Genomic DNA, 15,479 nt, shown 5'->3' on the forward strand with positions numbered 1-15,479 from the left:
GGTGACTATTGAAAGATATGTACTTATTGCCATTGCAGGCTTTAAATTCGTGGTTACCAAAGGTTCAAGGTTAGCCTCTTTAGTATCTTACTGCCTAACTTAGCTCGCTTATTGAGCTGTTATATACACTACCTGGAGATTCTTTTCTTCTCTCCCTTCTTGTTCCTCCTCCTCGATTCTTCATATGTTGGGTGTTTTGTGCTGTGCTCTTTCTAGGAGTGCTCCCATCTAGAGCAGTCCCTGTAAGATGTTCTGTAGAGGTGGTTTGTGGAAAGCAAATTCCCTCAGCTTTTGTTTGTCTGGGAATTGTTTAATCCCACCGTCATATTTGAATGATAGTCGTGCTGGATACAGTATCCTTGGTTCAAGGCCCTTCTGTTTCATTGTATTAAATATATCATGCCATTCTCTTCTGGCCTGTAGGGTTTCTGTTGAGAAATCTGACGTTAGCCTGATGGGTTTCCCTTTATAGGTGACCTTTTTCTCTCTAGCTGCCTTTAACACTCTTTCCTTGTCCTTGATCTTTGCCATTTTAATTATTATGTGTCTTGGTGTTGCCCTTCTTGGATCCTTTCTGTTGGGGGTTCTGTGTATTTCCGTGGTCTGTTCGATTACTTCCTCCCCCAGTGTGGGGAAGTTTTCAGCAATTATTTCTTCTAAGATACTTTCCATCTCTTTTCCTCTCTCTTCTTCTTCTGGGACCCCTATAATACGGATATTGTTCCTTTTGGATTGGTCACACAGTTCTCTTAATATTGTTTCATTCCTGGAGATCCTTTTGTCTCTCTCTATGTCAGCTTCCATGCGTTCCTGTTCTCTGATTTCAATTCCATCAATGGCCTCTTGCATTCTATCCATTCTGCTTATAAACCCTTCCAGAGTTTGTTTCATTTCTGCGATCTCCTTTCTGGCATCTGTGATCTCCTTCCGGACTTCATCCCATTTCTCTTGCGTATTTCTCTCCATCTCTGTCAGCATGTTTATGATTCTTATTTTGAATTCTTTTTCAGGAAGACTGGTTAGGTCTGTCTCCTTCTCTGGTGTTGTCTCTGTGATCTTTGTCTGCCTGTAGCTTTGCCTTTTCATGGTGATAGGAATAGTCTGCAGAACTGGGACGAGTGACGGCTGGAAGGACTTCCTTTCTTGTTGGTTTGTGGCCCTCCTCTCCTGGGAGAACAGCGACCTCTAGTGGCTTGTGCTGTGCAGCTGTGCGCAGACAGGGCTTCTGCTTCCTGCCCGGCTGCTATGGAGTTAATCTCCGCTGTTGCTGTGGGCGTGGCCTGGCTCGGGCAGCTACTCCAAAGTGGTGGAGTCGCGTTGGAGCAGGAGCTGCTGGGAGGCTATTTATCTCCGTAAGGGGCCTCCCTGCTCCCTGCAGCCCAGGGGTTAGGGTGCCCAGAGATCCCGGATTCCCTACCTCTGGTTTAAGTGACCCGCCCTGCCCCTTTAAGACTTCCAAAAAGCACCCACCAAAACAAAACAACGACCACCAAAAAAAAAAAAGAAAAAAAAATGTTTTAATTAAAAAAAAAAAAAAAAAAGTTTTTAATTAAAAAAAAAAAAGGTGGTTGTTCGTTTTTCTTTATTCTCCGGTGCCAGCCTCAGGCCTCTGCTCACCGGTCTTTCTGCCCTGTTTCCCTAGTATTGGGGTCCCTATCCCTTTAAGACTTCCAAAAAGCGCTCGCCAAAACAAAACAGCAAAAAAGCAAAAAAAAAAATGGTCGCGCGCTTTTCTTATGTCCTCTGTCGCCCAGCCTCCAGTGCCTGCTCACTGTTCTTGCTGCCCTGTTTTCCTAGTATCGAGCGCCCTGCACTCTGGCCCGGATGGCTGGGGCTGGGTGTTCGGCAGTCCTGGGCTCCATCTCCCTCCCGCTCTGCCTGCTCTTCTCCCGCCGGGAGCTGGGGGGAGGGGCGCTCGGCTCCCGCGGGGCCGGGGCTTGTATCTCACCCCCTTCGCGAGGCGCTGGGTTCTCTCAGGTGTGGATGTGGTCTGGATATTGTCCTGTGTCCTCTGGTCTTTATTCTAGGAAGGGTTGTCTTTGTTATATTTTCATAGATATATGTTGTTTTGGGAGGAGATTTCCGCTGCTCTACTCACGCCGCCATCTTCCGCCCCTCCTCTAATCTAATCTATTTTTGTCTACTTGAATTTCTATATGCTGTTCTTATTAACGTGGAATCACTCTTAAATTCTTTTCATTATAATTATGAATGAAATACAGAAAAATATAATCTAAAACAAATTGCATTTAGTTCACATAAATTTCAGTTATAGAAGATGACATGAATATCTTAAACTTAAAACAAGGTCACAGAGATGATCATGTGAACAGCATCAGTGTAGGGTAATGAAGATCCCACTGGGCCACCGGAATAAGGAGGCCTTGCTGACCCACCCAGTGACTTTAGAAAGTTACCAAAATCTCCAGATTTATAAAATGGGGTAATAATATCAACCCACAGTGGCAGTTTAACATAGTGTACATAAACTGTCTGGCATTGGGAATTCTCAGTAAATATTAGCTATTAGAAGGAAGATGCAGTTTTTGAAAGAAGATTACATTTTTCCTTTTTTTAGCCAAGTCTGGAACTTAAGCAGCTTAAAAAGGAATTAATCAGTCTACATCCCTTAACAGTTTGTATTCCTCTTCATAACCTAAGACAACAGAGGCATCAAGTCCTGCCAAGTTTGTAGCCAGACCTGGCTGAAATCTGCAGGCAGGTCCCACACAAGTTAAACATGAAAGAAACCAAAACTTAAACATAATAACAAGCCCCCAACTCCCCCTCAGCCTAGAGCATGCAAGTGAATTAGCTCACTGGACTGTGTCTAACAGTTCTCTGCCCAGCTTGAGTGGCTGCTCCCGGCAGGAAGGGCCTCTCCCTCAGAGCTCGTACCCCAGTGCCTTTACAATAGGCAGGGATGGCTCCAAAACTACTTTATCAGACAGACAGGGAGCTCCCCCCTCACTCCTGGGAAGCCTGTTGAGGTGGCTTGGTTGGGAACAATATGAGTCCCCTCTCTGAAAAAACAATAAGGCAAAATGGTTACAACTGTCACTCCTAACACACATTTAGGTCTGTTACCAACACAGTAATGTTACTATTTCAAGTAAGAGAAACCACAGAAATAAATACAGTCTTTTTTAACCTTATTTAAAAAAAAAAAAACTCTAGAGAAAAAAATCACCTTATTTTTCTTTATTTGGAAATCCAGAGAACACTGGATTTGTTTTCTCCTAACTGTCCTCCCTCATGAAATAACTATTATCACCATAAAATGTAGCTGGAAGTTCTTTGCATTATTAAGGCCTAAATGGATTTGAGGCCTCCAAGCAATAACATAATTAGCCCCACTGATAGGTCTGGAATGACCCCACTTGGACACAAACATGTATATAAGAGTGAGCGATGCAATTTTGATTGCAATTTTCTTCTTGAGGACAACTGTGACGTTTATCAGGCAGCCTGTTAACCTGTAGACTGCCTGAATGCCTCAGGGCACTTCCACCCCTGTTAGCCTGCCTCCCTCTCCTACACCTACATGGCAGGCCCTGTGCCTAGGTGCCCCCTAGGACTCCAGACTGACTGGTTGACAGCCTGGACCAACAGCAGCCCAGCCAATAGCTCCTGAGACCTTCATGAGCCCTTTCCAGAGAATCTGACCTTTCTGAGTAGCAGGCAGATACTGAGTGGGATGGAAAGAAGCCAGAAAGGATTTTGCCATCCTAGAGAGCCAGAAAGAGGCTGGCTGTCCCTGGGCAGGAGACAGGATCTGAGCAGAAGTTCACCTTCAACTCCTTTGATCTCCTCCTTCTTACACAGAGTACGCACAGAAGTGGTCACACACAGACCCAGACACAAAAAGAGACAAACACACAGGTACACACAGGACACAAACACACACACAGACCCAAACATGAATATAGACCCCCTCCACCCCTGCCCCCACACACACACATAGGCAGACACACACACAGAGTTATGCATTCAGATTCTCACAGACACAGACCCACAAAGGACATCGACCCACATACACATAGGGAGATAAACACACACACACACACACAATCACAAGAAGGAATTTGATGCATTCTCTCTGGTCTTTTGTCACCTTGTGCCTAAATGGTGGACCCCAAAGGGCACTCCCATGTGCACAAGGGCTTTGTGTTCAGAGTGAACATTGTGGATTTATAGCTGGCCTCATGACTCCCAGGAGAACAGTCAAAAGCGCAAAACTCACAAAGCAGAAAAGCCATCTAGGGATGTTCACAAAGCTTCCCTGAGCTGCACTTTGCAGCCTGCACACATCAAGAAGTCCAGCTAATCACACAGAATTGTTTTCAGGGGATTTGGAACTTATTATTTAATAATGTTATTGCTGCCATTCTAGAGTGCATTGATAGGTCTGCAAGCCTTTGTGAATATGGAAGAGTTATCACAGACACTGGAACAGAACCAGTTTTGCATGGATAGGCCAACATCTTTTAGGGCCAGTAAAAAAAAAATTCATATGAATGATTTATTTAATAACTGAATTTTTAATGAACTATTTTTGACAAGAGGAACTGAATAAGTTACCAGGTCTAATAAAATGAGTGAGAGCAGAAAACAACTGCAGAAGTTTTTCAGATTAGTTTTCTGTGCTCCTTCCTGCCATCCCCTCAGCAACTGTGGACCGCCATTACTTAATGCTAATTTGTCCAAAAATCCTTTATTACAAATGTACCCTAGAACAAGATTTTGTGCTAGATGTTGGGAGTTGGGGATGCCAGCCTGAGTCCCAATCTATGAGGGTGGAGGAGGAAAGGGAACAAGAAACCCAGATGACACGAGACAGGATCAGGGGCCCCCAACACTGCTAGGCAGATGGAAGCAGGTTTCCCAAGAGTAGAACTGAGCTGATTACAGAAGGGTATGCAGAAACAGGCCAGGTGGAAAGGGGGGGTAGGAGAGGTTATAGCTTGTACAAAGGCAGAGAGAGGAAGGTGCATCTTCTTATGGAGAATTGCCACACATCGGGGAGCTGCACTACAGAGCTCCCAGGTGAAATGGGGAAGAGGTGGGGACACCCAGCAACGGGAGGGCACATGCTTCCTGCACAGGCATTTGAATCTGACCCTGGGGGCAGCGAGGCACCTCCCAAGAGTGTATTTCTCCATATCCCCATTGCTTTTAACAAGCCACTGTCCCTGCCCTCTTGTGTGAACCTCCTGCTGCTTTGAGGTGTCTGCCACCTCTGCCCTCCCTGGATTCTCCTGATGTCTTGGTCACTCACCCTTGTTAAAGCCTCGAGCTACCTGATCACAGTTCCCTTGCCTCCTCAATCCTGCCATCATCTTGGATGACATCAGGGACCACCTCATATGCAGCCTCCCCACTCACGACCCAGTGACCTTCACACCTACCCTACCTCTGCCCTCTACTCCTGTGGCCACACCTAGGTCCCTGCGTCCCCCAGAATTGCTCTGTATATGGTGTCACCTTTCCTGCTCATAACCTCCTTTCCTTCCAGCTCTTTCTGTTTTCTCTACCACACCCAGTTTTTACCTCATCAAGGTCCCTGGTTTCACTCCATTTGCTCCCCCTCTTTGAGCCCCCTCCAGCCTTCACTCACTTCCTAATCCAGCCAAGATCCCATGACTATCTCTCCAAACACAGTTTTACCAAAACCTTTCACTTTCTTGCACTCTTACACATTGAACAGCCCCAGCAGAACCCAGCACAGTGTTAGTCCAGTGGCCTGCCCTCACACTCCTGCCCCAGCTTTCCTGGGAACAGCTGTAAGACCCCCTCTGGTCATCACCAGAACAGAATCAAACTTTCCAACCTCAGGGTTGCTGTCGGTGCTGCCTGACAGACTTTGGGTGTCCCATCCAGTTTTCTGTTACCCAGAACAGCGATTTCAAACCTTCAGCACTCCAGAGAGCCCCCCTCCTACAGCACACAGAGAAACTATTTACTGCTGAGGAGGGATTTAGAGCAGAGACCTCCAAAAAGACATGTCACCAGCTTTCCGAGCCCCACTCCTAATGTGCCTGCACCCAGGCTGTCTTTGTTCTCCTCTCTCGTTAGAAGGGACAGTTGCTTGTCCTTTGTCTAGAGTTAACTTCACCTGCCCCCAGGACTGTGCTCTCTGCAGCCGCAGTAAAGATCTCATCCATTTATTACCCCTTCTCTCTCCTGTGTCTTCAAACTCCATTGCTTCTGGCTCCTTCCTGTCCTCATTAGAATGTGCTGGAGTTCCGTTTGTCTGAGGACAAAGTAAACAAACACTCTAACTCCCTCAAGGAGCTTCACTCTTCTTCCTTTCCAGATGTTTCGAAGGTTTGTCTCTCTGGTGCAGGACCTGGGGGTGGAGGTGTCTGGTGCAGGAACCCCTTGTTCCTTAAGGAGAAGCTCTGTTTTCAGTTTGTTTGGTTTTGTTTTTGAGATCCCTCCTGTTGTGGGCCACCTTTGCCAGGGCAGGCTTTTTGGCTAGAGCACATCTCTGCCTCTCCTACCTGCCTTGCAGTGGCCCTTGTATTCTTTGTTGTGGACCATGTGTTCAGCTAGATCTCAGGCTCTTTTCAGAGAGAACTGTTGCGCATGTGGCTGTATATCTGTTGTGTCTGTGGGAGGAGATGCGTTCAAAGTCTTCCCACACCACCCTCTTGAATGGCCTCCTCTTCCCTATCATCTTAAACAACAGTTAAAATGAAATTAGAGAAGTTAACATTGACCACTTTGACTACAAGAAAAAAGGAAATGGAGCTTTTGTGCTTAATCACATTAAATAGTCACCGAATTCAGTTTTCCAAACTGTTAGTAAAAGCTTTCCCAGAATCCAAAGATTAGGGGTGGTTGCTGTGGCCTTTCCAGTAAAAGAGATTTTATTTTCAGATTTTAGTCCTTGTCATAGGATTACCACAAGTTTTTAAAGTGAAATCAGTCGAGACAGCAAATTTCAGTAGTTGCTAAGGAACTGGATTAGTGCTAATCTAAGGAATGTATTATTCATTTTTATTTCCATTTGTTACTATAGCACTTTAATTGCAGATAAATGTCTTTTATGGCTCTCTGGGGTATAAAACATTTCTCTACTTGCCGATGGGCTAGCCAGGGGAGACCACGTCTGTACACACCCTCCAAGCAGACAGCATTCAGGCATAAAGTGGCTCAAAAGAAGAAAAAGGATTTCTTGCTGCAGCATAAACAATAGCTGGCCGTGTAAGCACAGGCCACAGCCAAGTGCTCACAGCTAGACCAGCAGTGCCCACCCTGTGCATTTTGGGACCTGAGGGCCATGTCCACTGATGCTTCATACACTCCTGATTGCCTCTTCATGTGGCAAACCATGTCATTCTGCAACCTGCCACTGCAGTCACCAGGCAATCAGTTCCTCAGAAAAAAGATCAGTTTTCAAACCCAAGAAACTCATTTTCCATGTGGCAACCAGAGTAAGCTTTTTGAAAAGCAAATCTGATAGCATCACTCCCACCTGACCTGACTTCTCCCAACTCCACTCCACCTGAAGCACTTCAGTGCTTGCTTGGGCCTTTACGATAAGGATTAAAGCCCTTACAAAACTTCAAAGGCCCTACCTGCACTATGCACTCTCCAAATGCACAGCCCATTGTGCCCAGCCTTCCTTTTGAAGGCTGCCTAGTTGCCTCTTGTGCTGCCCAGCCCAGAGCTCGTCCATGCCCTCAGTTAGGCAACACTGATGTTCTCGTCCAGTCCCCCTTTGCTGGGATCATCTAGGTAGGTCCTTATCAAGTCCATACCACTCCTTCCTGGCATTTGTTACATCTGTAGGTTTATAGTTTATTTGTTCATGTTTGATGAAGGTCTAGTTCTGCAACAGACTAGCACTCAGTGGGACAGAGACTGCCATCGGCAGCTAGAGTTCCAGTACCTAGAAGAGCTTCTGACACATAGCTAGTACTCCAGGAATGAGGGTTGAAAGCAGAAACTCTTAAATATGAAATGTAAATGACAGTCCAGGCTTTGGTTATTTGCAGGCAGTCCTCAAGAGCCACGATGTTGTGAGCTGTATCTTTGCCAAGGTGCCAACTTAAAGCTTTAGTGAGGTGCCCAGCAGCTGCCCCTCCATGTGCCAGTTCCACTCTTACAGAATTAACTCCTAAGAAATTATCACAGTTTTGTTCTTCATTGAAAAATAACACCACTACCACCATCCCCCCACCACCCCCACCCCCAAAAAATAAAAGTAACAGCTGTTCATGCTGGTGCCAGATGAGAAGAACAAGTGAAGTAATCCAATACTCCCCTCTTCCACAGAGGGTATGTGCTATTCAAACTTGTGAATTTGGAGGTAACGGCGAACATCCATGCAACCCTTACTATGGGTGAGACTGTGCTGGGCTTGACTGTGTTTTTCATTTACTCTTCTCAACAGGTTTATTTTTATCCTCCTTTTGCAGATGAAGAAATAGAGATTCAGAGCTGTTAAGTGATTTACCAAGGTTACACAGCTAGTAATGAAAGAGTGGATTTGAAACCACATGATCTAACTATTCCAGAGCCTACACTCCAAACCATTACCTTTACCCAGAGGGGTCAAGCAGCCATAGCAGAAGTCAAGGGAGTTCTGTACTCATAAACTAAGTGCTATCTGTTCATAGAGAAACAGTTCTTGGTCTAATACTTTATGTTTGAATTAAGACTTAACTAAAATTGGCTAAACAGCCTACCTTTAGTTTTTCCCTTTTTAATACATTTTCTACTTTGACCCATTTCCAAAACACAGTTCGATCATCTGTCTCTCTCCTAGATTCATGAATGTTTAATGGTCTCTGTGTGTGTACAAGAATACAACAAACCACTTAGCCTGGCACATGAGGCCCCATGAGCTAGCCCAGGCTCTATCCCCTCTCATCTCCCACTATATCCTTCAAATCAGACTCCTAAATATATTACAAGCCACTGACTTGCCTGCTTCCTTGCCTGAAATGTGATTCCCCATCTTGAAATCCTATTCATCCAGCATAGCCAGGTCAACCTGAGGGACACATCACATATAGAATAACACCAAGTATTACTACTATTTTTTAAATAATTCCAAATATTATTAAGTTCTGTAATCAACTAAGCCTGGGAGGGAAAAATTAATTGAAAAAGGTCTCAGCCTTTTGTAAATATGTGATTGGTAAGGTTTTCAACAGTAGACTCAAATTCAGTTTCGAATTAGGAAAGAATATTTAATGTTACATCTTGTGGGTTCTTTTTCTCAACAACTCCAAATCTACCAGAAGGTCTTTGCAGCAGTTTTCTCAAAGTGCAGCAAATTCTGCTTTGTATATCATTTCTTCATGTTTAATTATAAGGATTTGAATTTGCAGCACCAATTAATCAGTAATTAGATAGTACTGTACCAAAAGAAATTAAACAAAGATAAAAACAAAAACACAAGTCAGCACAAGGGTAACGCTTCTTGTAACATGATCACAGTACTCCCTGAAAATATGAGTTAATTAAATCATTAGTAGTGTATTCGATTTTGTCATCGTTATTATTGTCAGTGACCTCCAATGCCAATGGGAAACTTAAAGGTAATCCCAATACAAAAACATTCTGATTATTCTAACATTCACTACTCTTTGCACTCTTTATTGGAAATCTGCTTTATGGCACTCAAGAATTATTTTAAATGGAGTGATAGACTTGAGCACTGCAAAAAATGCATATTTCATAATGATATTTTCTCTACGGATCTTCATATTTAAAAAACACTCAGATCAGCTTTTGAGTTAATTATCGATTAGACAGCTAAAATAAAATGTCCACCTTAGATCTGAGAAGTCTAAAAAAAGATCAAAGCAGGTTGAGGAAGAAAAAATAAAGGTCCCTAGAAACAAGATGTTTAAGAGGAAAAAGGCATGACTGTATAGCAAGGAATCGCACAGAGAGCAAGGGGACCCTCTCTCTACAGAATCATGCCACTTCCCTTTACCAAACTCATGGTCCTGTTATCCTGGTTCTTAAACTTGTAGTTAATATACCTGTAGAGAAAAAGAGAACACTGACAGTTGCAAAGAGAAGGCAACAGCTCCTGGAATTCAGTCTTGGAAGAGGTGACCGAGCAGCCTGCTTACGTGTGCCCCACACTGTGGGCTGATCCTAACAGCTGGGGTCTGGGGAAGGCAGGCAGTCAGAGGAGCCTAGGGTCTACAGAGTAGTCTGTAGAGCAAACCTTTCTCCTTCGAAGCCCCCAAGTTACTCCTCCTTGCTGTGAACATGACTACATAGGGAGATTGAGCCCACAGACACTCAAAATTCTCTTAAGGTATTTGCATTCTTTCCCTGGTACCATTTCAGGAGGCTTCATTTCTCTAAGAAACTGGCATCACCTTTACTCCCAAGTACAAGGATCTTGTAAATTGTGGATATTGTTAAATCTTTTAATGGTATGCAAAATGAACCGGCAGTTTTTTCCCTAATGTATGAGAGTCATTCTGCAGAACAAATTTCACTGTGTACTCTCAAGCTTGCTTTCTAGAAACATTTTTAATTGCCAGTGTCTAAAAAATATAATTTGTCTTTTGATGGAACCATTTGCCAAGAAAGAGCATAAGATGATTTGAAAAGGATAAATTTCAAGGATTCCCATCTTTTGGTACCTTGGATTGAAAGAGTAAGCTTTGCTTAGTAATTTATCATCACAGTGGATATTGGAGAGCCAAATTATAATATTTTTATAACTTCATGATGAAATTAATTGATTATTCCCCCCAAATTTGGGAATAATTTGATTTTTCTCCAATTTAGGAATCACTTTTTCCCACTGTTATGAAGTGATACCATAAAGTTTCTAAGTTAATTTCTTTTACAGATTATACACACACCTACGAATGAAAGCCACATTTGTCAACATGACAATTCATTTGTCAGTATGGCTTATTAATCCTCCGTTGTGCTTCTTCAACTGTTCCCCCAATTTAAAAATGTTCATCTTTCAGGAGGTGGTACTATTTATCTCATGTCACTGTACTACATAAATTTTTGCCTCTCAATATTAACTTATTCATTGAAATAAGTTTAAGCAAGCTGACTCCAGTTCACAGTGATCATTATCTAATGAACTTTTACTCAGGGTTAACTGGACAAAATTAATGAACCAGAGTAACCTCTTCATCTCAATGAATGATTGCCAGTGGCTCTTTACTTTGACAACATGGTATGCTCCTAGGACCTATCCTTCCTCTGGTAGAGGATAGTAGAGCGGAGCACTGGAGTTTCAGCATTCCCCATGGCGTCCTCCTCAGTGCCTCCCATCCCAGTCGATGGTATAGTTAGTGCTCAAGCCAAACGCCTAGGAGCCATCTGGGATTGCTCCCTCTGCTCATCGCCCATACCCACTGTGTCAGCCAGGCTGAGGAGATCACCTGCCACTTCCCCCACCCTAGTCCAAGCCACCATTTCCTCTTGTCTTGACTTCTAGCAGTTATCTCCTAACTGGTCTCCCTGCTCTAATCTGCCTTCTCTAAAATCCATTCTCCATTTGGCAGCTCAGGTGATTAGTTTTAAAATATTAACCATATTATGTCAGTAGGCCTGGATGAAACTTTCCAGTGACTTCCCATTCCACTTACTATAAAACTGAAACAGCTCTCAGGGCCACAGGACCCCACCTGACCAGCTCTGCACTCTTCTCCCCTCCTCACACTATTGGATTGTTCTTCACATGTCCAGGCACATTCCCCCTCCTTGCCTTTACACAGCTGTCTCTTCTGCTTGGAGTGAGTTTCCCCACCTCTCAGGGCTGACTGCTCCTCCCCTTCACACCTCTCCTCAGACATCACCTCCTCAGAGAAACCATTCCTGACCACCTTACGTGCAACCTCTCATGTCAACAGGACATGGCCTTTATGGACCTTTTATGCCTTTATGGCACTTGTCATTATCAGAAATCAGTCTGTTCCTCTTTGTTTGTTTTTCTCCACACCAGCTTTAACTGTTGTTCACCATGCATCACCTGCTCTGGAACAGGGTCCAGCCCATTATTATACTCTCAATAAACACTTGTTAGGTGAATGAAAAATATATGAATCCTTCTTGTCCTGTAAGATTTTGCCTGGATCACTTGACCTCTGGACTTCAACTTCCTCCTCTATACAATAAAGCCAACAAAATATTGCATTTTCATGGGGATAAGTTAAAGGAGTAAATGTGTATAGTAGCATATAGCACATGGTGTGGCCCACAGAAGATGCAGAATGAGAACAGTTAAAAATGTCCCTCCCTGTTTTCCAGGAAATCTTCAGAGGAACTGGACATGGACAAGGTGACAGCAGCAATGGTACTAACCAGTTTGTCCACCAGCCCTTTGGTTCGAAGCCCTCCGGTGAGGCCGAATGGTAAGCCTAGGCTGTGAGGCATAGGGAAGGGGCCCTTGACACCAAGATCACAGCCTGTCTTTGAGGAGTCTCATTCCTATCAAACACAATGAACAGTTAACCTTCACCCATTAACAGGAAGCAAAGGGAAATGTAGAAGAAACGGAGACCTCAGAGCGATCAGCTTCCTCCTCATCTTCCCAGAGAGCACTCTGCATCATATCCGTACATCTGTCCATTCAATTTACATTTATTGAGCTCCAACACCTTCCCAGAACACATCTTTGCTGTACTTGTGTTTCTTTTGCTCCAGATATATAGAGATTGGTCTAATGAAGTTATGTTCCCCAATGTTATGTTTGTTTCACTGGAGCAGCAGTTGGATCAAAGAACTCTGAAGATTAAATATTTTATCCCAGGCTCCTAAATCAAACAGAAGTGCTTAGTCCATTCATTCATTCCCTACGTATTTATTAGGTACTGTGATAGATGCTTTAAATACATTATTGAAAACAATGTCCATACTCAAAGACAGCATCTCTTGAGTACTCCCTATGTGTCAAGTACTAAGCTTGCTTTATCTTGTGTAATTCTCACAATTCTATGAGATAGTATTATCACTAATTTACAGATGAGTAAACTGAGTATTAATTAACTTGTAAACAGCAAAGCTGAAATTCTATTCTACATCTTTCTGACTCCAGATCTGCTATCTTAGTCATGATATAATATTGACATATAATTCAATGTGATAAATCAGGAAGGCCACAAGAGATAAAAATTGGACAGCTTGGCAGGAGATCTATATCAGTAGGGCCATGTACTCCAGCTAGGGGTTTTGACATTAATCTGAGGCTAAAGCAGAGCTACTAAGTGACACAGGCTCCAGAAAGCTGTAACTAGGTTTACAGGAAAACCTTTTGGGTGTCCTGAACCTTGGTGCCCAAGTAGAGATGAATAGGACATAATTGAGAAATGTGAAGAAGGCAGAATCAACAGCACTTGGTGACAGAAAGACAGGATAAAGGAGAGGGAGTGGTAAGGGTGCCTTCCAGTCAGTTGGTCTGCTCAGGAGGAGGCCCAGTCTCTGACACAGGGAAGAAAGGCAGAGGAAAAGATCTGTTGGTCAATGTCTGGGGCAAGAGGTAGTAGGCAATACTTGAAGATCATTCCATCTGGTGGAGATTTGAGTGCAGCCCAGGAGAGGTCTCAGCTGATGATGCAGAATTGGAATGCAACATTTTAAAGCCGTGAGAGTAGATGAGATTACCCCAAGAGGGTTGTGTAGAAGTGGAGTGCAAAGAAAAGATGGCAAAGAGGAAGTGGTAAGGCTTACCATCAGCAAAGGAAAAACAGCCCAGAAGAGCCTGAGGGGAGACAGGAAAGGTAGAGGAGAGCTAGGAGAGTGTGGTTTCATGGAAGCCGAGGGAAAAGCATGTTTCATGGAGAGACATCTGGTGTTTCAGAAGGCCAGACATGAAAAGGACTGAATTCTGCATCCAATAGAAGGTGACTGGTGGTTTTGGTAAGAGTGAACTTCACAGTGGACTACCCATGGGTGGAAGTCAGACAGAAGTTCACTGAAATGTGATGCCCTGGGACCACTGAATGAAACTTACCAGCAAGAGAAAACCTCTCAAAAGCCAGCCTAGTCCTAGTCAATCATGAGATCGAGCTATGGTTCACACATAATTTGGTTGTAAACATAAGGTGTTAAAATAAATTTGTTGAACATCCAGTGAACAATGAACAAGATGCTGGGAATTTAAGTCAATACCAGAGATCAGTAGTGCCCACCACAAGTTGGGGTGATATCACCTCTTAACACAGAGTGGATAAGGTGCTCTTGAGATAAGCCTTACCATTTGGTGAATGACCTGGCCTCTCTTGTCACAGCCTCTTGGCAAATAGCCATCTGCACTTACCTTTCTGCTTGGCAACACTGCTACAGAAAGATGATAGTAAAAGCAAAATGGAATGCATGCCTAAAATCAATCTTAGGAAAAAGGAATTTTTGCAGAATTTCACTGAATCCTCAGAGGAGAAAAAGTATATTTTCAATGTCATCATAATTTTTACCATTGAATTCTTAATTGAGAACATTTTTAATGTTCCTTTGTATTGGAAGTTTAGAATCAAAATAAACATTTTGCTTCTTCAATGCAAATGTTTGCTAGCATAGTTATAAAGAAAGTAATTTAGTGCTCATAATGATTTTAAAAATAACTACCCAACTAATAATCCCAAATTATCTGATATCTCTCATTTAGTCTGCAAAAGGAAGCAAATTCTTAAAAAGGGAAAGCAGTTTATGATAATGAAGGCATTATGTTTTTAGAAGTAAACATTATCTCCAGAAGTTTTGTATATTAGTGAGTTTTTGAAAATTATTTTCTGTGCCTGATAGGATCATTTTGTCAGGCTGTATGTCTGCAAAGAGGGTAGGATTCCAGAAGTGCCTGTCTGCATTTTTGGCAAATACTTTTTAAGATAAGAAACTGCTTTCTAAAAATATTACCAATTATTTCTCATTTTTTCTGAAAAATTCATTCTATATTACATTGTCTTTCTGATTAATTAGTATTTCTAAAGCTATGTCTTTCACAAGTAAGCAAATTAACTTTTGGCACTGGCATGAAGCATTGTAACCACATGGTAATGGTGGTTGGTTCTCAAAATAAATTTCAGTTTCTCATACTTAATATGACTACATATCTAGCACCGTGAACTTATTTTATTTTACCAGTGCATACTGTGGTATATTTAGAAGCCTCAAGCCTGACAAAAGAGTTTGTCACACCAAATAATATTACCTCAGGCCTTATATTAGGCTCCTCTTGAAGCTGTGTGGCAGTGAATGGAGCTTTCCCATTCACAACAGGCAACTCATGTCCAGTGAGTGCATCAGTCTCTGTGTAGACCGAAGGGAGTGAGAGGCTAATTTGGTTTTGCTGGTGTTGGTGAGGTGTGAGCCTGCATAAATCTCCATTTGATTCTGCTAGAGCCTTGCTTTAATGAGATAGGTAACTTTCTTCTGCTATTTCAACTTAAATTTTCATTCCTCTAACTGAATTTTTTGCTTGACATAGTTGAGGAGTATGTTGGAAATCTATAATTAGGTGAGAGTGTTCAAGAAGTTTT

At 42.9% G+C, this 15,479-nt stretch overlaps 1 protein-coding gene across 1 annotated transcript in view; it reads left to right on the top strand.

Moving 5' to 3' along the window:
• Positions 1 to 15,479, top strand: part of ZNF704 (zinc finger protein 704) — a 222,127-nt gene that overhangs the window by 160,067 nt on the left and 46,581 nt on the right. Inside the window, exon 3 of the mRNA XM_036919445.2 lies at positions 12,256 to 12,359. Within this exon, the coding sequence (XP_036775340.2) occupies positions 12,256 to 12,359 (104 nt within the window). The remainder of the gene's footprint in view (positions 1 to 12,255; positions 12,360 to 15,479) is intronic.

This window comes from Manis pentadactyla, chromosome 3, assembly GCF_030020395.1.
Source record: "Manis pentadactyla isolate mManPen7 chromosome 3, mManPen7.hap1, whole genome shotgun sequence".
NCBI lineage: Eukaryota > Metazoa > Chordata > Mammalia > Pholidota > Manidae > Manis > Manis pentadactyla.